General features: G+C 40.8%; 1 protein-coding gene across 16 annotated transcripts in view; it reads left to right on the top strand.

Annotated features, from left to right (window-relative positions):
• CLIP1 (CAP-Gly domain containing linker protein 1) overlaps window positions 1-20,424 on the top strand; it is a 116,697-nt gene that overhangs the window by 42,813 nt on the left and 53,460 nt on the right. For 8 of the 16 annotated variants that reach the window (XM_053369968.1, XM_053369967.1, XM_053369963.1 and 5 more), the window contains exons 8-15: window positions 1,150-1,210; window positions 2,796-2,828; window positions 9,971-10,075; window positions 12,154-13,098; window positions 14,705-14,821; window positions 15,891-15,948; window positions 16,095-16,178; window positions 16,967-17,123. In XM_053369968.1, coding sequence (XP_053225943.1) covers window positions 1,150-1,210; window positions 2,796-2,828; window positions 9,971-10,075; window positions 12,154-13,098; window positions 14,705-14,821; window positions 15,891-15,948; window positions 16,095-16,178; window positions 16,967-17,123 — 1,560 coding nt within the window. The remainder of the gene's footprint in view (window positions 1-1,149; window positions 1,211-2,795; window positions 2,829-9,970; window positions 10,076-12,153; window positions 13,099-14,704; window positions 14,822-15,890; window positions 15,949-16,094; window positions 16,179-16,966; window positions 17,124-20,424) is intronic. The other 8 variants (XM_053369970.1, XM_053369978.1, XM_053369969.1 and 5 more) reach the window with 6 other exon arrangements.

Here is a 20,424-nt window from a genome sequence, read left to right as displayed (position 1 = left end):
TGCCTCAATGGCCTGTTTTGGAAGATGTAACATATACCAAGGGAAGAATTATCTCTAGAACAGTTGAAAGAACTGACACACCTTTTAAACATAGCATGGTCTCAGGCACTTGGATGTGTAAACTGGCAAGTCCTTTGAGCAGTTAGGTGGACACCTGGCATCCAAGTGGTGAAGAGGAAGTACTAGATGTTCTCCTTCAGCAACAACCTGTGTTTGAAGAGGCCATTGACTGTTCATAGAATCATCTAGTCCAACCTCCTAAAATGCAGGAATCTCAACTAAAGCACCCATGACAGATGGCCATCCACCCTCTGCTTAAAAACCTCCAAGGACGGAGAGCCGGCACCCTCCCGAGGGAGACTGTTCCATTGTCAATCAACTCTTACCGTCAGAAGGTTTTTCCAAATGTTTAGTTGGAATCTCCTTTCTTGTAACTTGAAGCCATGGGTTCGAGTCTTAGCTCCCAAAGCAGGAGAAAACAAGCTTGCTCCATCTGACATGTGACAGCCCTTAAGATACTTGAAGATAGCTATCATATCTCCTAGTCTCCTCTTTTCCAGGCCAAACATACCCAGCTCCTTCAAACATTCCTCATAAGGCTTGGTGTTATGAGACAGTGGAAGAGGATTGGCCCTCTGATGTCACCTGACATCAGATGTCCCCCTGAGGCTGCAGAAGTAATGGATGCTGTATGCTGTCTGCATGCCCCAGCTGGAATTGCCTTTGTTTTCCATAGTGGGAACAGGGATCCATTGCCTCCTTCTAATTTTATAGTACTGCTAGTCTGTACCTTTCCATGGCCAGGAGACTGTTACTTGGTAATGACAATATAGAAGTGACTTTCTTGGTGGTAGCACCTATTCTTTGGATTGTGCCCCTCCCCCTCAGTAGCTCTAATTCTTAATTGACTTCTTTCTTTTGTGTAGTGCTCAGTTTTAATCTATGCTATATAGTTTTATTCTTTTTTTACTTAGTTTCTTTTGATAGTTTTTTAAAAATTTGATAGTTGTATACATTATGTTGACCACCTAGAGCTATTTTATTACATGGTATATAAATTTGAATAAGTAAAATAAAGTAGCTGTGATGCTTTATTACCTCCCCCTCAAAAAAGTGAGCCGATCTTTTTCCTTCTCTTCTTCCTTGCAGGAAGGTTGAAGACCTCCAATTCCGTGTAGAAGAGGAATCCATTACAAAAGGCGATTTAGAGGTAAAATGCCTCCAGCTCTGCAAAGCTGATTGTATGGGTTAGGATTATTCTAGCTACTACTATTGCAGATTATAAACAGATGAAAATTACAGGATTTTATGCTCTGTGGTTGACAGTCCAGAAATACACAAGACAAATAGAGATACTATCATATTCGTTACTGGAATATATTCTAAAGTTGTGTAGCTTGTAGGAGTACTGATGGGTTTTTTTCCTAATTCTTCATCCTGCATCTGAACAAGTAACTTAGTTTCATCCATATATTTTTAGTTCCATCATTTATATATTTTGCAGGCACCACTCCAAAATATTTATTACAATTGCAAACTAAAAATCCAATGCTAAAGTTTTTAAAAGTTGCAGTGTATAGCTATATCCTTACTGAAATGAATGCTGAAGTTGGTATATTTTGGTATGTACATTAAGGCGCCAGTAAATAGCCCAGTCCACCATTTATAGTAGATATCACTCTGCACTTCTAGACAATGGCTTTAGTTTCTTAGACTATGTTCTATTCAAGTATTGGATAAAATGTGGATGCTGAGCATCTTCTTGCTTCATTGCCAATACACGTATTTTACCAAAATCTGTAGGCACGTTGATTTGCATGTTGGGCTTAAGCAGAAAAGCTCTGTGCTTACATTGCTGTTTTGGCTCTTAATTTATAACCTTGGCTATCTTGAAGCTTCTTTAACATGTTCTTGCTTAGTCTGAAAAAAACAGAATGTTTAGTCACTACCTTTTCCCCTGTAATATGTGCAATGCAAAATTCAAAACTGACTTGCAGAGCTGCAAGTAGTTTCAATCTGGAAATACTAGCCTTGTATTGAGATGTCCATTTCAATTCTTCTTTAGTTCAACTTTTACATTAGTCTTTCATACACTTTATCTGGAATTCATGGAACACTCATTTACTCTTTTCAGCCTATAGTCTTGTGTCCTTTTTGTGTTATCAGTATATACAAAACCCCCCAATAATTTTATTATTTATTTCAATAACTTCTACCCACCCTTACTTTTTGTGGACTTAGGTTAATAAAGGGTGGAAATGTATTAACTTTCTCCCATTGAAAAGTGGCTGTTCCCTCCCCATCATCGCCACAGTGAGAAGTTTTAAGTACAGTGTTATATGAAGTTGACCTTGGAAAAATCTTAGAAATCAGTTTTGCTGGAAAACACTTCAGCTACATGCCCACTTTGTATTCTGGACATAGCATACAATTCCTGTTGATGTATAAGTTCTAAGAAAAGATCACACTGTGAACCTAGCCCCCCCCTCTTGTGCATGTGTTCACATTTGCACGCAGGCACACACACCCCTGCAACAGCCTTTGGCAACCTGTGGAACTTCCGTATCCAACAGTTTCCATGGGTGGGTGTGCTTGTGGACAGTCCCTCAATTTCAGGTAATTCTTGTATTATGGGGTCACTGGGAGAAGAGGGAAATCATTTCAGAGAGAAAGAGGTGCAATTCTATAAATCCATCCCAGTTTGAAGTGTCTTAATGTACCAACTTTTTTCACTGTATTTAAACTGTAGTGTTAAGCATTCCCATGAATTCTCTTTGTTTTAATTTTGCTGATAGCAAAAGAGGCAGATTTCTGAAGATCCTGAGAATGTAAGAGGACATCTGAATGTGTGGAGATATTCCCCCCAACCCATTTTAACACAGACAGTTTACCAGTAAAACTTCTTTTTGATGATGATGTATTTAAACCACTAATGAAATAATCTGCTGTTGGGGCCTAAGCTTCCCTGTTTGTGTGCATGTAGTTGTGAGAACCACGGCAGCATTCTAAATGTAGGATGTTGTGTAATTCTTGTTAAAAAATAATGCTGTATTCATAGATTTGGTTTGTGTTTTATACCCAGTCCTTAAGCTTCACACAGTGCCCTTAATTCTAAAGCCTTGTGATCTTTTTTTGTAAGCAGTTAATCCTGGGTTCTGTTTAAAACCAGCAGAATGCTCAGCCTCTACCAAAATTCTGTTGGCCAGCCTAGGAGCTCTGACATATGTTCAGTGGATGGCAGTTCAGGAGATGAGACTCCCATGTTCCATGAGAAGAGAGAAAGGCAAAAAGGAGAAGATAAAAAATTTAACCTTCATTTAGCATATCTCCCACCTGTTCAGTTTTAAATGTTTTAGAGAAATAGTTTCACTTCATTACATGGAAGATTCTCTTCCCTCCTTGACTTGTTTTGCTTGTTGCAAAAGGAAAAAAGTTAGTGGCTTTTCTAAGATCCCCAGGGACGCAACCGAAACAAAATAGAAATATGAAGCTTGTTTTCAGCTGTGCGTTCTTCCATGTTCCATTTGCACAGAGCTAAGTGTAGCAAACTTGGTCTCTTCTGTTCTTCAAAATCAGGCCATAGTGTGTTCACATAAATCTGCATGCAATCTGTCCCTTTCCCCCTTTTCTTTTTTGTTTTTTTTAAAAGATTTTTATTGAAGTTTTACAGAAAAGAAAAATAGAAATTCACAGAATAAAAAACCCTAGGTTACAAAAAAAAAGAAAAAAACACAAGAAATACAGAAAGAAAGCACAACTAATTAAGAAAAATTAAATTTAAACAAAGAAGATATAAAACCAATCCATTTTCCCAATAACCTCAATTTCATATGCTTATGTTCTTGACCTCCTCACACCTCCCCCCTTTTGTATTCCCATTCAGATATTTAATTCAGCAAATTCTTACCCTTTTTCAAATGTTTAAACTTTATACCATAACATATACTATATCCATATTTTCAAGCATATCAATACCTTTTTTTGCATAATCTTATTAACTTTTATCACTAATTACCACTTATTGCCAATCCAAGCACAGTTTTAGCATTCATTAATTTTATAGTATTTCTGAAGATAGTCTTTGAATTTCTTCCAGTCTTCTTCCACCAACTCTTCTCCCAGGTCTCGGATTCTGCCAGTCATTTCCACCAGTTCCATATACTCTATCAGCTTCATCTGCCACTCTTCCAGGGTGGGTAGCTCTTGTGTCTTCCAATACTTTGTGATGAGGATTCTTGCTGCTGTTGTTGCGTACATAAAGAAATTTCTGTCTTTCTTTGGCACCAATTGGCCCACCATGCCCAAGAGAAAGGCCTCTGGCTTCTTAAGGAATGTATATTTAAATATTTTTTTCATTTCATTATATATCATCTCCCAGAAAGCCTTAATCTTTGGGCATGTCCACCAAAGGTGAAAGAATGTTCCTTCACTTTCTTTACACTTCCAACATTTATTGTCAGGCAAGTGGTAGATTTTTGCAAGCTTGACTGGTGTCATGTACCACCTGTATATCATTTTCATAATATTCTCTCTTAGGGCATTACATGCCGTAAATTTCATACCTGTGGTCCACAACCATTCCCAGTCAGCAAACATGATGTTATGACCAACATCTTGTGCCCATTTAATCATAGCAGATTTAACTGTTTCATCCTGCGTATTCCATTTTAGCAGCAAGTTATACATTCTTGAGAGTGTTTTAGTTTTGGATTCTAACAACTCAGTTTCCAATTTAGATTTTTCCACCTGGAAGCCTATTTTTTTATCCAAGTTATAGGCTTCTCTTATTTGAAAATAGTGCAGCCAATCTCGCACCTTATCTTTTAATTTCTCAAAACTCTGCAGTTTCAGTTTATCTCCTTCTTGTTCCAATATTTCCCAATATTTCGGCCATTTGGCCTCCATATTGGACTTTTTCAGTGCCTTTGCTTCCATTGGTGACAACCACCTTGGGGTTTTATTCTCCAGTAAGTCTTTATATCTTAACCAGACATTAAACAATGCTTTCCTGACAATATGATTTTTAAATGCCTTATGAGCTTTAACCTTGTCGTACCACAAATATGCATGCCACCCAAAAACATTGTTAAAACCTTCTAAATCCAAAATGTCTGTGTTTTCAAGAAGCAGCCATTCTTTCAGCCAACAAAATGCAGCCGATTCATAATAAAGTTTCAGGTCTGGCAGGGCAAAACCACCTCTTTCTTTAACATCAGTTAGTATTTTAAATTTTATTCTGGGCTTCTTGCCCTGCCAGACAAATCTAGAAATATCTCTCTGCCACTTCTTGAAACAGTCCATCTTGTCCAAAATTTGCAAAGATTGAAACAGAAATAACATCCTTGGCAATACATTCATCTTTATAGCCGCAATTCTACCCAACAAGGAAAGCTTCAACCCTTTTCTTTTTTTGGATACTTTGTGCTTTCCTCATGCTCTGATATGCTGGTTGCCTCCTTTCACTTTTAATGTATGGTAGCAGGCATCTTGCCGCATAGGCGTCTTTGTTTTTCAGGGAAGCTTGCTGAAGTGCTAGCTGTTGGCTTTTTATCTGAGCGTTTGCTAAAAGGTTGATGCCACATCTTATAGGGTTCTCAGCCTCCCAGGACAGGGAATTTGGAATGATCACCACCCCATTTATTCCAGTTTGTACCTGTAGAAAGGTGCTAGAGCAGAAATATTTTTCCTAGTTGTCTGATGCTCCTTTGCATTTACAACACCATAATTGTATACATTTAGGGTATGAAGGTTTTCATGGTATTGAAAGGAAAAACTGCCTTGTTGACTTACAGTGTCTGAAGGCCAAACTGCTATGAGAAGCACAAGGCAACAGCTAGTAAAAAGCTTGTCAACTCTACGCAGAAAGAAGAAAGAGTCCTGGAGTCCACTTTGCATGATGAAACCTTATTCCAAAATAAATTAGTTAAGTTTTTAAGGTGCTAAAGGACACTGATTTTTCCCCCTGCAACCGACTAACGCAACTGCCCCTCTGGGAGTTTTTATGCAGAAATAAAGTTATAGATTTTTATACTGAGGGCCCAAAATAGTGGGTGAGGTATTTTTTGTAACTGCAGAGATGCAGGCCTCACACTTCAAAACTAGAGTGTATTTTTAAAAATTATTTTCTTCCATATTCCCAATTTTGTGTATGTCCATATTACTTGCAACAAGTAAGATACAAGGGCAGCTGCTTTTCTTCTAGAGATTTCATCCCTGCCTCTTTCTGATTTGTATCAGATCTCAAGAAATGGGAGCCATTGATGTAAAACTGAAAACAACACCTCAAAAAATTAGCTGTCTTGAGAAACATCCCTTGGTGGAAAGCATAATTCAGCATAATCTCACATTTTCGTGAGTAAAATAAAAACATTGTACAGCTATCATTTGCCTACAGACAATTTTAAAACAGAATTTAGAAGAGAATGCCATACATGGGACCAAATCCCCCCCCCCAAAAAAACCCCCCAGTAGAACAAGGTAATTTCTTATTAACAGTTCTTCTTGGTAACTAATTTTTGGATTTTTACCATGGAATAATTTGATTTTCCCAGGGTGCTTTTGTGCCTGTCTGCAGGGTTGCCTTACAAGCTCAGCAGTATGCGTATGAAGAAGGAGAACAGGGACTGATCCAGTGACTCGTTTAGATCCCGTTTTTCTTGCTCCTTTCTTTATCTGGGAAACTGAAGAGTCAGACACTGCAATGATTTACATCTAGTCCAGTGATGGTCCTATCGAGAGGACCATCTTTTTCAAGGGGACACTGTTGAAGGAGGGATCCCGGACCAGGTTACCTGAAGGGCTATGTTTGCCCATACGAACTTGCCTGAGTCCTTAAGCAGCTTCAGAGGCACTCTTTGGGTCCCCTCCGTGGGCCATACCATTGGCACATACTAAGCACAGGGCATTATCAGCAGTGGCACCGCAATTATGGAATTCTCTTTGGAGAGCTCAAGTCAGCCACTTTATTTCCTTTCCTGCCTTTAGATCAGGGTTGAGTAATCTGTGGCCCTCCATATCTTGTTGGAGTCCAAGCCCCACCAACAGTGGGAGTTATAGCTCAGCACCCTCTGGAGAATCATGGGTCAGCCACCCCTACTTTAAGTGAGCTGTTAAGAAGTATTTATTTTAGTAGGCATTTAGAATTTTAAAAAACTTGCCTTAATTGTTCTGTTTCTACCTCCTCTTTAGTATAACTGGTTGTAATCTTGTTTAAATTAATTGATTTTAAGGATATGTGGCTTCTTCATTAGTTATACACAGCTGTAGAAAAGTGCTATTTAAATGGCAGGTAATAAAAAGAAATACGTCTCATCCAATTTTTGGGGTATACTTGGAATGGGTTGAGACTGACTGATCTTTTCCAGTTGGTATACTAGAGATGGTGGCTGCTGGTTACCATGGCTGTTATTGTCCCATCACCGCAAATGTATCTTGTACTGAGCTATGGCTGCTTTCCGGTGAAACTTTTCAGAGATGCTCCGCCAACACCGTGTTTTACTCACTTTCTAACTTCCGTTGGTTGAAATATTCTGTGCTGCAAGTGGTAAAAAGTTAGCCATACCTCATTGTTAGCCATTCCTCATTTGTTTTTTACACATAAAAAACAAGTTCTCTATTAATTAATTGAGCTCTTCAAATCAATTTATTTGAAACATTTATACCTTGCGCTTCTGGTGTAAAAATACCACTCAGGGCAGCTTATAAAATAAAATACTGCTGTTTCATAAAATAATTGCAAAAAAGGGACAGTGTCAGCTGTTGAAAAACCAAAGAAACATTGTCTGCCTCATCAACAAAAAAGCCTGTTTAAGAAAAATGGCATTTGGTAAGTGGTGAAGAGCAGGAGGGGACCGACTGCCCATTACAGGACCTGCTGTTCCATAATCTGGGTGCAGCCACTGGGAATGGCCCCCTTTTGTCTCACCCAGCTGTGCCTTCAACAGCACGACACCCCCTTAGCCCCCCTCGGGACCTGTCCCCCAATCCCTACATCATTAGCTGCATGTTCAGGACCGGCCTTAGGTGCTCACAGCGAAGGCACCTTTGAACAAGCAGCTTCTCTTGGATCTGGCTAAGCCTGCCAGGCCTTCAGGGAGGGCAAAATCCAACCAGACCTTCCAGATTCACACCCAGTAATTAATTCTGGAGGTGACTCCTCTACCTGGCATGCTAGTCATGAGGTAAATAACTACTAAATACTTTTGTCATCTATATATAATGCAGGGCTTCCTTGGAGAGCTCTCTTATGTGCCTGTACTAAAAGCAGATATTGCTTACAAGTATTCTGAGTTAAATGTCAGCAACTGAAGGCTTCAGGGCTTCTTAGGATGCAGTCCAGCCATTCATTTGTCCACCTTGCAGCAAAAGAGGTGAGCAGAAAATGGCTTCTATAGGCAAAAATAACTTCTCAATGTTCAACAAGGAGTTTGGTACTTGTTTTGACCCAGCAACTAGGTTTTCCTTGCAGTCCACTTCAAGGATGGTTATTGATGCCCTAGTACATCACCCCTCGCTGGTGCTGGTTCCAGGTTTGGAGGGGCCCTTGGACAAGGTGCCGTGTAGTGCTCCCCTCCCCAAATGAGCCTGCCTCCTCCTGCTCACGGCTGCTGCCACTATGCACTCCCATGTGCCTCTCTGGGCCCAGAAGGAAAGGAGAAGGCATGTGGGGGTTGCAAGACCCTCCTGGAGGGAACCTGGGACTTATAGTGTCAGTGTGAATGTTTTGATCTTCCACAGAGGGCAGCACCTGTTTATGGTCAGGATTCATAGGCATGTCACATGATACATGTTCAAGGCAATTGTGTCTCTTCACATCACAAAATCCCCAAATCCTCCTGCATCACTTTTTGGTTTGAAGCAATTTCCAGCTCTCTGCCTTGGGGAAGGGGGCCCTACCTTTTACCACTTCTGATCAATTTTGTAGTAGTTCTTTTTGGTGGGCATCCTGTGGTAATTCACTAATAAGATGCCCCGAGAAACCCTAGATCAATCTTTGGAAGGAATCCAAGTTACCTTTAGTCACCCCCCCCCACACACACACTTAGATAAATCTGGAACTTAATGCCAATTCATACAATTTCTGCGTTTTGGGTGACAAGTGAATCTCTAATCTTCTACTCTTCTCTTAATAGTAGAAACTATTAAGTACAGGAAGACCTTAAGCAGAAAAGCTTGTAAGTCTCTAGGGATGCATTCAGACTTGTCCATAAGCAGAAAGTGAGTGGATATTTTGCCTGCTACCACAAGCCTTTATTTATTTTTTAAAGCCAGTCAACATTTCACAGTGAGCACCAGCAGTCTTGCAGTGGTGAAGGAGGACTTCAGAGAGTTGTAGGGCCATCAAGTCCCCTGCTTGATGTAGGAAATCCAGAGCGAAAGCATCCCCAGCAGATGGCTGCCTAGCCTTGTCTTGAAGAGGTCCAGCGAGGGAGAACCCCACGTAGTTCATTAGTTCCATTGCCCAACTACTCCTGCTGTTAGAAGTCCAGCCAAAATCTCTTCTCCAATAATTTAGTGGATCTAGTCCTGCCCTCTGGAACAGCACAGAACAAGTCTTTGCCCTCAGGTATTTGAATCGCATCTTACAAAGCATTAACTATTCTAATTTGTGCTGATAATTGTCACACTGATAAATAACTTTGGCTGCATGACTTTACCTTGCCATTTCTTCTTCTTTTTCTTTTTCTTCTTCTTCTTCTTCTCCATGCTCCTTTGTCTCTCTGTGTGCACATCTTTTCTCTCAACATATCAGCCATTTGTCGTCACACACTTTCAAGTCGGTCTTTCTCATCTGCAACATCACGTTGTTTGTTTTTTCTTTTTTGGTTTTGTTACCCACGTGCCTCTTTTGCTGCTCATCACTGGTAGAAGACAACTGGTGGCACATCCTGCATGTAGCTCCTCTTTCCTCTTGTGCTGGCATGTGATGGTGGCACTGTTGTGTTCTCTTCCTTTCCCTTTTTACTAACAGACGCAGACCAAACTGGAGCATGCGCGCATTAAGGAGCTTGAACAGAGCCTGCTCTTTGAAAAGACCAAAGCTGAGAAACTCCAGAGGGAGTTAGAAGACACTAGGGTAATGAACTTCACTGTTTTAAATGAACAAGACCTGATTTTGGTTTTGGGTTTTTTCGTGATGGGGAAGGTTCCTGAGGCTGAAGCTGAATGGGCATAAGATGTCTGGGGAGAAGATCGGATATGTCACCCTGTCTTCTACTGCCATTACACTGTTAAGAGTACAGTGGTGTTGGGTACAATTAAACATACAATTAATTTCTTAAAATGGCTTTCTTACTGTAACAAAATCCAGGTAAGATACTTTCAAATGAAAGAGTAGAGAATAACACATCCAAAAGCACATCCACAGTGAGTGAAGACCTTGCAATTCTACACAGTCGTTCCTCAGCTGATGATAAAATAGTTTGTTGTGAAGACTAATTTTGATGTTTTGGTTCAGTTTGGTGGTGATTCTTCCTGCAGTGATTGATGTTGTAAGGAAAGGGCTTTAAAAGTTCTTGGGTAGCTCAGTGCCGCTTTGCTTACTTGTGGGGCTTGTACGGAAACGTGACCTTTTGTGAAGAACCTGAGGGGATGGAGTTGTATCGTTATGCATTTCTACACACGCTGCCATTTGTCTTGGTTAGAAGCAGCAGCCCCAGTCCTTAAGCTGTTTCCAGTAAGAGCTCTGCTGAAGACAGTAAAGTTAGATGAGGCAAACTTTCCCCCTACACCCTTGGTGCTTCATCTGAATCTGGATCACTTCAGACAGTCAGAGTTTGAAAATATTTGTAGCTATACCCTGAACTTCTGTTTTGTACTTTTTAGCAGACATAACACAACTTTTATTTGAATATTTTGCTTTGAAATGGAATAGTTTGTGGCTAGAACCTGAAGCATTCCTTAAACTTTGAGCCTCTGTCAGTTAGACATCTCACTTCTGGAGGTCAAAACCTGATTCTTAACTTCAGGCATGTCAACTTGCTGCGTCCTGCTCCAAAACCTACTTGCAGCTTATCAAATCATCTTTCTTTTGCATCTGAATAAGACTCTTAACCAAATGGATCATTTTCATCCCAGTCAGAAATGTGCCAGTGTCCAAATATTAGCACATGACACTTGTTCAGAGTCTCATGGGGAGAGCGGGGGGGGGGAAGACTTGGCAAAGTTTAGAGTGAGCTTGGTTTTGGATGGAGGTAGCTTAGTTTATAGGACTGGGAAGGGAAACTCTTGTCTGTCTACCACAGCCAGGATTTTATGAAAAGCTTGTTTTCATTTATTCTAGATGCTTTACATCCTTCTTCACCATCCAGGATGATTTGGACTAGAACACTTAATCAGTCCTATCCAGCACGTACAGTCATACCTCATGTTGCTTCCGCTTCAGGTTACGTCTTTTCAAGTTGCATCCCATGGCAACCCAGAAGTACCGGAACGGTTACTTCCTGGTTTTGCCACTCGCGCATGCGCAGAAGCGCTAAATCATGCCACTCATGTGCGCAGACATGGCACTTCTAGATGTGAACGCTTCGAGTTGTGGACGTGCCTCTGGGACGGATTACATCCGCAACTCAAGGTTCCACTGTATGTGTTTTTAGTATAATCCTAAAAATGTAAAGGAAATGTTAGTCTAAGGCCCCTTTTAGTACGGTTGAAAGGGCCATGACCACATTCTGCCTCCAGCTCCAGCCAGAGCTAGATCTGCCTTGTGCTTTACAAACTGTCAAGTAAAATGTGCTGCCGTTCTAAGCTTTTGACTTAACCCGTTTTGTATTATCACTAACTTCAGTCAGATAACCTACAGATCAGTTGGAGCTAAAGTGTAATTTTGAATATACCTGAGAACTATGTGCTTTTGGAGGCAAGGACTTTTTAAAAAGAACAACTAAATGATGGTCATGAAGCTGTTATAGGCACATGTTCAGTAGCTTTTAATTTATCATTCCTTGACTTCAATTTGCAATATCACCAAAGGTGGAAATTTAAAGTAGATTGCCAAGATTTAGTTAACCTTCCAGAAACCCTCCTGGGAAGTGCTAGAAAAGCCAAGTTACTGTCCTGAGGAAGTGATCCGCAAACCTCTCCACTCTTAAATGAAATCCACTGTTTTAACCATTTCTGCCCTCTTTTTGTTTTTTTTAATGCTTCTGATGCTAGGTGGCCACTGTATCAGAAAAATCTAGGATAATGGAACTGGAAAGAGATCTAGTACTGCGGCAGAAAGAAGTAACTGAGTTACGAGCAAGATTAGAGTCCAGTAAGCCAGTCAGCAACGTGGACACTTCTCTCTCACTGCTGCAAGAAATCAGCACACTGCAAGAGAAGATGGCACTGCTAAGCAAGGAGCATCAGGATGAGGTGAAGTCACTGAAAGAGAAGGTTGGAATCAGTGAAGAGTCATGCCATAAGGAAATTAAAACCTTGTTGGCATCCAATGAAAAGATGTTGAAAGAGAACGAGTCCCTGAAAATGAAGCTGGATGCTGCCCACAAGGAGAATTCAGATGTGATTGAGTTATGGAAATCCAAGCTGGAGTCTGCCATTGCTTCACATCATCAAGCAATGGAAGAGCTGAAGACCTCTTTCAGCAAAGGAGTTGGGGCTCAGACAGCTGAATTTGCAGAGCTCAAGACCCAGATTGAGAAGATGAGAGTGGAGCATCAGCGCGAAACATCAAACCTGAAACTAAAGCAAGAAAACGAGAGGCTGCATCTCCTGAAGGAGGTTGAAACGCTGAAAGAGAAGCTGCTGGAAGTCACAGAGGACAAGGAGAGAAGCTTGGAGGCCTTGAACACCAAATTAGAAAGTGCTGAAGATCAGCATTTGGTGGAAATGGAAGACACTCTGAACAAGTTACAGGAGGCCGAGATAAAGGTAAAGACGCTAGAGGGGCTCCAGGCCAAGTGCACAGAACAAGCCAAGGAGATTGATAATCTTAAAGCAAAGATCAAAGGCACTGAAACAAAGCTCTTGGAACTAGATGCTCTTCAGATGGCAAGTTCTGAAGGTAAACTGGAGCTGGAGAAGCTTAGCAAGGAGCTTGAGGCAGCTGAAAAAAAGATACAGAGTTTAGAGAATGACAGGAATAATGAAAGTAGCCAGGTTTGTACCAACATCCATCCATCCATTTATTTTTTTCATTTTTAAAAAACTTTTATTTATGCTGTTTTGTGGTAGTCTGTTCTTAGAGAAAGGGTGTTATGAAATATTATTTAGTGATGAGTTTTTAAAAATCCAGACATAAAACATATCTATCAGTGGGCAGACAGAACAAAGTCCTTCATGCAGTGCATAAACTATGTCGTTGCTGCCACAAGACGGCTATTAGGGCCACCGCTTATATGGCTTTAGATGGAGATGAGGCGATGTCTTGAAGGATAAATGTCAATGGCTACTAGTCATGATGGCTAGATGCTGCCTGCTGGTTCAGAGGTCGTGTGCCTTTGAATTCCAGTTGCTGGGAACCAACAGCAGGAAAATGCATTTATGCCCATGTTTTGCTTATGGGCCTGCTGTGGGCTTGTGGTTGGCCACTATGGAAAAATAGGATGGTGGGCTAGATGTGTTTTTATTTTGAGTACTATTTTGGTATATGTGTTAACTATTCAGGCAGCAATGAGCACACTTCCTGTTTGTATTGCAACCTACCAGAGTTTTAATCCAGTCTAGAAATCTGCTTGTTGCAACTCCAGAGTTCAGAGTCTGCCTGAACTGCTTATTGGCTCCTGGGAATTCTGCCCAGCGTGAGATGCAGAGGAAGTGTTGTGCTCCGATGCTCCCTCCATCCTCTGCCTTGACCGAGAAGCCATTTTGGCATATAAGCAATATATACAATAATAATATAGCAACAACAGAAATACTTTATCTCCCTATGAGAGAGGTGAAAGATCTTTAAGAAAGAGAGGTTGTTTTTCTTGAATTAGGAAAAAAATAGGTTTTGATTTTCCTAGTTATTTATTGTTCTTAGTTATGCAGGGCTCCTAGTGGTGTTTTGTGCAGCTACTGAGCATGTAGACCCCTGCTTAGCTTTAGCAGTGCTGTAGCACCAGGTGCTCTCAGGATTTACAAGTTCCAACTAGAGCAAATAGCTAGCAGGTTTCCTTCTTGCACAATTAAGCACTGTGATAATAACAGTGCTTGTAATGCCCTATCACAAAACCCACTCACATGATAACTTAGATACTAGCTTTTACATATTTCCTTTCAGGCATCAATTGTTTTTTAAAGTCCTGTGGAATTGCAGATTTCCTGCAAGTTGAACAGTTAGACCTTTATCATCAGAAGGCTGTTCATGACCTATGCAACTGACCATAATTTCAATCATGGGAATGAATGTATGTCCAATGTGACAAATGCTTATTGTTTCACAGTGTGATCAAAGCAAATACCTGCACAATCTTAAGATCAGAAGTAGGCCCCATTAATTTCAGTGGACTAGCCATTTAGTATTTAGTATTGGAGCCTAAAACTAAGACAATTAAAAAAATTCAGTAATCATGATTATATTCCTAATGCAAAAATGAAAATATACATGATACTTCTGAACACAATTCTAATTTAGTTTACATACCATTTTCTGTTTAGTTTATATTCATGCATTTTGTTTATTTTTACCTCCTTTTTATTATTATTTAATACTTCAACAAAATCCTTTGTTTTGTCCTTTTGTAACTCTTTTATTTTCACACAACATAATAATCCTTGCTAGGCTGTTAGTCTGGTCAAAGAACTACAAGCGAAAGAGCAAAAGATTCTTGATCTTGAAAATCACTTGGGTGAAGTAAATCAGCTTAAAGATTCTTTGGGAAAGGAGCTTGAAGATTTGGTAAGTAGCTGGTGGAAATTTCACCTGCACCCCCTGAGCTATGCTTTGCGGCTTTTATAATTGGGATTTATTGGAAATTTCAGATCTAGTCATTTTTACATCCACCTGTATCTTTGGCAAAATTGGACAGGAAACTATTAGCTCTCTTGTTGATTAAAACTCTGTGGCTTGAAATGTTGCCTTGTAGTAAATCCTAAAAACATAATGAAGTGCCTTTCTGCACCATCTATTGGATTCCACTGGTATGTTTGTGTCTGGGCAAGAGCCATGTCTTTTGTTTCCCACTCATTGCTCATGGTCCACACGTTGCTGGTCTGCCTTTCTCAGGGTCACTGCAATTTTTGGAGCTCAATATTTTATTAACCTAGGAAGCTGCATTGTATAGAGTAGGACCACTGCTCTTTCCATGCAGTCTGCAGCACAATTAGTTGCATGCAAAACATGGGTCCCAGTGCTGGGCTGCAGCCCCTATGAGCATCTGACAGAAAGCAAAGACATATCCATTAGTGGCTGACACTCCACACAGATGCTTATATCTGAAAATAGAAGCAACGATGTACTCACTCCTCGTGCCTCCCAGTCTATTGTGCACTTATTGATAGGTGTGATGTTGGACTAAGTGGCAGTTGCCACAGACCAAGAAAAGTGTTATAACAACACATGGTCCATAATGTTTTTTTTCTTTATAACAGCACACCATTCAATAGGGTACAGGCATCTGTCTGTGCAACAGCCCACATGTTACAGATTTGGGAAAACCCAAAGCTGTTGGTTTTAACATAAAATAAGGAGGAGTTCTGCTTCCCAGATGCTCTCTCAGACTCGAAATACACCAAGTCAGAGTTTTCTCCATTGGTCTGTAGCAAAGGTCATTGTGTTGTCCACAGTTTTCAGGTGACTTCATGTCCTTTTCACATGCCCTGTAAAGAAGAGTGAGGTGCTGTGAAGACCCTGTGTTGTTGGCTTAAAGGTGTATTGAACCAATTACAGTATATCTTTTAAAAAATCAGTGTAGTGCCTTACCATATTAAGCCAAATGGTTAAATGTGATTTTTTTTCTACCTCCCAGAAAGAAAAATTTACTGAGGCTGGTGATGAGGCAGAAAGTATACAAAAATCTATGCAAGGTATGGTTCCTAAGAATGCAATCAAATCTTTTTATATGAGTGTGGCAGACAGACAGAATTGCATCCTTTTATCATACATGCCTTATTCTAAATGTAATGTGACATTGTTTAAAAATCTAACCAATGCTAACATTTTATTCTCATAGAAACTGTTGAAAAACTAAACCAAAAAGAACAACAATTTGCACACATGTCATCTGAACTGGATCAGCTGAGATCTAACTTGGCAGGTAAGAGAAGGTGACTAGGTTGAAATATTGGGTTTTTTTATAGTACATTTTCATGTGATGTTCCAACCATTACATGTGGCACATTTTATTTTATTCATAAATTCTGGACAAACAACAGGAATGTTACAGGTTTATTTTTGGTAATTTTATCCTACCTTTAATGCAACCTGAAAGACAATTCTAAAAACAGCATCAAGAAATCCACCACAGGGCATGTGACATCTGGCCTCTTGAAAATGAAGCCTAGATCTTGAAGTTTAGCCTCCTTGCTGCTTAGACATTTGCCGCCACCCTAGATCTAGACAACATTGCTGGAAGGTCAGATCCTCCTCCCAGGACCCCTCGTCTCTGCCCACTTTCCTCAGCCTCTGGACTGGACTTGCTGGTACTCCTCTCCTTCCTAGGGGTCGGCTCCCATCCACCCTCTGAGACGGGGCTTTGCAAACTATCTTTCATACTAGCAGGAGAAGCTCCTCTCTGATCTGTCCTGCCTCCTTTCTTTTGCAGGATTTCTCCAGAGTTGCTTAACTCCAGATAGACTTTTGCTTTTGTGCTATTCATCCTGTTGGTCAAAGCTTTTGATGTCGTTTACATTCAATTCCAAGTTTGAAACTCCACATGTAACTTTCCATTTGAAGTCGGCTGCATTCTTGGAGATTAGATAGACCGATAGATCCTTACTTTACATTAAAGTTTATGCTTTCCATCTCTTATGTCTTCAGAGCATGTGGTTTGTTTTTGAATATACTGTTTATGTACTTGGTTGATCACTTTTCTTCCTTCTTCAGCCATGGAGAAGAAAATGAAAGAAAGAGAAGAGAGAGAGCGCCAACTGATCGAGGCTAAAGCCAAACTCCAAAACGATATAGCCGAAATAATGAAATCCTCAGGAGACAGTTCTTCACAGCTTACAAAGATGAATGATGATCTCCGGCAAAAAGAGAAGTAATTTACCTTTCCTGGCACTTTCTGCTATCCTTGACCTGGTTGCCAGGAGCTGTGCATTTTCTCTGATTTCGTTTTGAGGAGGATGAGTTCATCTTACCAAACTCTCTTTAGTTGTGCATCTGGCTCTTGGGTTATAATACTTTTAAACTGTTCCTCATGTGTGGTGCTGTTGATTTCAACCCAAGGAATGTGGGCAACATTAACTAAGGAATTTTGTTTTGTTTTGTTGCATGTATTTTGGCTAGTAAGCAAAGCAAACCTTAGAGCAAGGTGGGTGGGGATCTCAGTGGCAGATCACCTGCGGAAGTCAGTTCTTGGCATCTCAGGTTCAGAAAGCTTCCTCAAGTTGAAGGTCCTTCCCAGCCCTGCCTGGAGATCCTGGAAGCAGAACAGTCTGCATGCATGTCATTAGGGCTGGGTGATATTTCAGTTCATCGTCTGAAACTGGAATGAAATTCAGATTGCGATACTGGTTTCAGACATTTTGAGCTACCAATATATCACGGCTTCCTAGCCACTGCCAGCACAGTGCATTTAACTCCCAACTGCCTGCCTGCCTGCCTGCCTGCCTGCCTCTACTGTGCTGGCAGCGGCCGGTGAGCCGCAATTTATTGCCAGTTCAAAGTGGCTGCTCACCTGCCTGTGTGTTTGCCTTTGCCTGAGCAAGTGGGTTGCCTCTTTCCTTTCGGTTGGTTGCTCTTCCTGCAGCCAGCCAGGAGGGAAGAGGCTGCCAAATGTGCAGGCAGGCGGATGGAGCACCTTCTCAGGCTCCCCTCGGCTGAGGCCAGGCTGCAGAGGGAGGGAGCAGGAGCTCCTTCGCCCGAGCAAGCAGGCAACCTCCTTCCTTCCCTCCTGGTCGCTCCTCCCTCCACAGCCCAGCCGCTTTTTCAGCCCTTCTCAGTGTTATTTCAGACATCATGATATATCACTATATCACGATGGTTAGCTGGTGATATGTCACAATGTTGAAAACCAGATATTGCCCAGCCCAACGTGTCATGTACTCTAGTGCTGGGCTACATTCCCTCCCAAAGATGGAGTTAGAAGGATATTCAGCAGCACAGGTGGGGAAAGACCTTTGGATCAAGACCTGTAGAGCGGTATTGGGTTAAATGGACAAACGGTTTGCTTCAACAGAAGAAATATTTATCGCTCTGCCCCCAGCAAAATAGGTGTCCTTTGTGCAGACATGCTGGTTGCCAAGGAATCTAGGGTATGGCCAGGAATGATTTCTGCATGCCAAAGGGGTAAGCAGGAAAGTCTTGTTTGTTCGTTGTTTAAATCCCCACCCTCCCAATCTGAAAGCAGTCCAGAACTGCGAACTGTGTGTGCATTGGGGACAGAGAGCTGTGTGCAGGTACCACCTCGTCACCCAGCCAGGGCTGAAAATTAAACTGAAGAGAACCAAATGGCTTGTGCTTAGCCTTAGCTGAAACAATGAAATTTGCTGCCATAAGCAGTGGCGGGAGACACCAACTTAGATGGCTTTAAAAGGGGCTTGATTAGCCAGATTCATGGGTGATAAGGCTATCCATGGCTATTAATCTTGATGGAGGACCAGAGGTGGAAGCCTCTGGATACCAATTTTATGTATTTATTTATTTCATAAAATTTATACCACTTGACTGTAGGAAAAAAACCTCAAATCGGTTTACAAAAAATAACCACTAAAGTTTTTACAACCATAATTAGAAACATACAAAAGGTTAAAATACCAGCAAAGTAAAACTAATTTGAACTCATACAAACTTTCTAAACATCTGGGTAGGCTTGTCTATTCTTTAAAAAAATACTTTATTCTTTGTTTGTTTTTAAAGTATTGTTTCAATAAACAAAAAAACAAAACAATGCAATAACAACACCGAAGAACAAACAAACAAGAAAAAAAATCACATATTCCTTTGACTTCCATTCATCCCAGTATGTTTTCTAGGCTTCTTTTTCGATTTCACACTTCGTATTATCACTTCTTGATTTTAATTATCACTTAATTTATTTGTATTCCATATTGTCCTGCAAAGTTCAGTCTAGGCTCATCAAAGCATTTAAATTTTTACAATGTATCTGTAAATATTCTTTAAAGACATTCCATTCTTTATTTAATCTCTATTTTGAATCATCTCTTAAACTTCCAGTCATTTTGGCTAGTTCTATATATTCTATCATCTACACTCTGCTTTTTAAGATGCTGTCTAGGTTTGTCATTGCTTTTCTCCCAAGAAGCAGGCGTCTTTTAAAATCTCTCACTGCCTCCATTTCTTCCCCTTCTATTTGCCAGGAGGTGATGGGACCAGTGGCCGTGATCTTCGTTTTTTGATGTTGAGCTTCAGACCATATTTTGCGCTCTCCTCTTTCACCCTCAGTAAAAGGTTCTTTAATACCTCCTCACTTTCTGCCATCAAGGTTGTGTCATGTGCATATCTGAGGTTGTTGATATTTCTTCTGGCAATCTTAATTCCGGCTAGGGATTCATCCAGCCCAGCCTTTCGCATGATGAATTCTGCATATAAGTTAAATAAGCAGGGAGACAATATACAGCCTTGTCGTACTCCTTTCCCAATTTTGAACCAATCAGTTGTTCCATATCCAGTTCTAACTGTAGCTTCTTGTCCCACATAGAGATTTCTCAGGAGACAGATGAGATGATCAGGCACTCCCATTTCTTTAAGAACTTGCCATAGTTTGCTGTGGTCGACACAGTCAAAGGCTTTTGCATAGTCAATGAAGCAGAAGTAGATTTCTTTCTGGAACTCTCTAGCTTTCTCCACAATCCAGCGCATGTTTGCAATTTGGTCTCTGGTTCCTCTGCCCCTTCGAAATCCAGCTTGCACTTCTGGGCGTTCTCGGTCCACATACTGCTTAAGCCTTCCTCGTAAAATTTTAAGCATAACCTAGCTAGCGTGTGAAATGAGTGCAATTGTGCAGTAGTTGGAGCATTCTTTGGCACTGCCCTTCTTTGGGATTGGGATGTAGACTGATCTTCTCCAATCCTCTGGCCACTGCTGAGTTTTCCAAACTTGCTGGCATATTGAGTGTAGCACCTTAACAGCATCATCTTTTAAAATTTTAAATAGTTCAGCTGGAATACCATCACTTCCACTGGCCTTGTTATTTGCAGTGCTTTCTAAGGCCCATTTGACTTCACTCTCCAGGATGTCTGGCTCAAGGTCAGCAACCACACTACCTGGGGTGTACGAGACATCCATATCTTTCTGGTATAATTCCTCTGTGTATTCTTGCCACCTCTTCTTGATGTCTTCTGCTTCTGTTAGGTCCTTACCACTTTTGTCCTTTATTA

This window comes from Podarcis raffonei, chromosome 16 (genome assembly GCF_027172205.1).
Source record: "Podarcis raffonei isolate rPodRaf1 chromosome 16, rPodRaf1.pri, whole genome shotgun sequence".
NCBI classification, from domain to species: Eukaryota; Metazoa; Chordata; class Lepidosauria; order Squamata; family Lacertidae; genus Podarcis; species Podarcis raffonei.
This window is presented reverse-complemented; position numbering and strand designations above follow the sequence as displayed.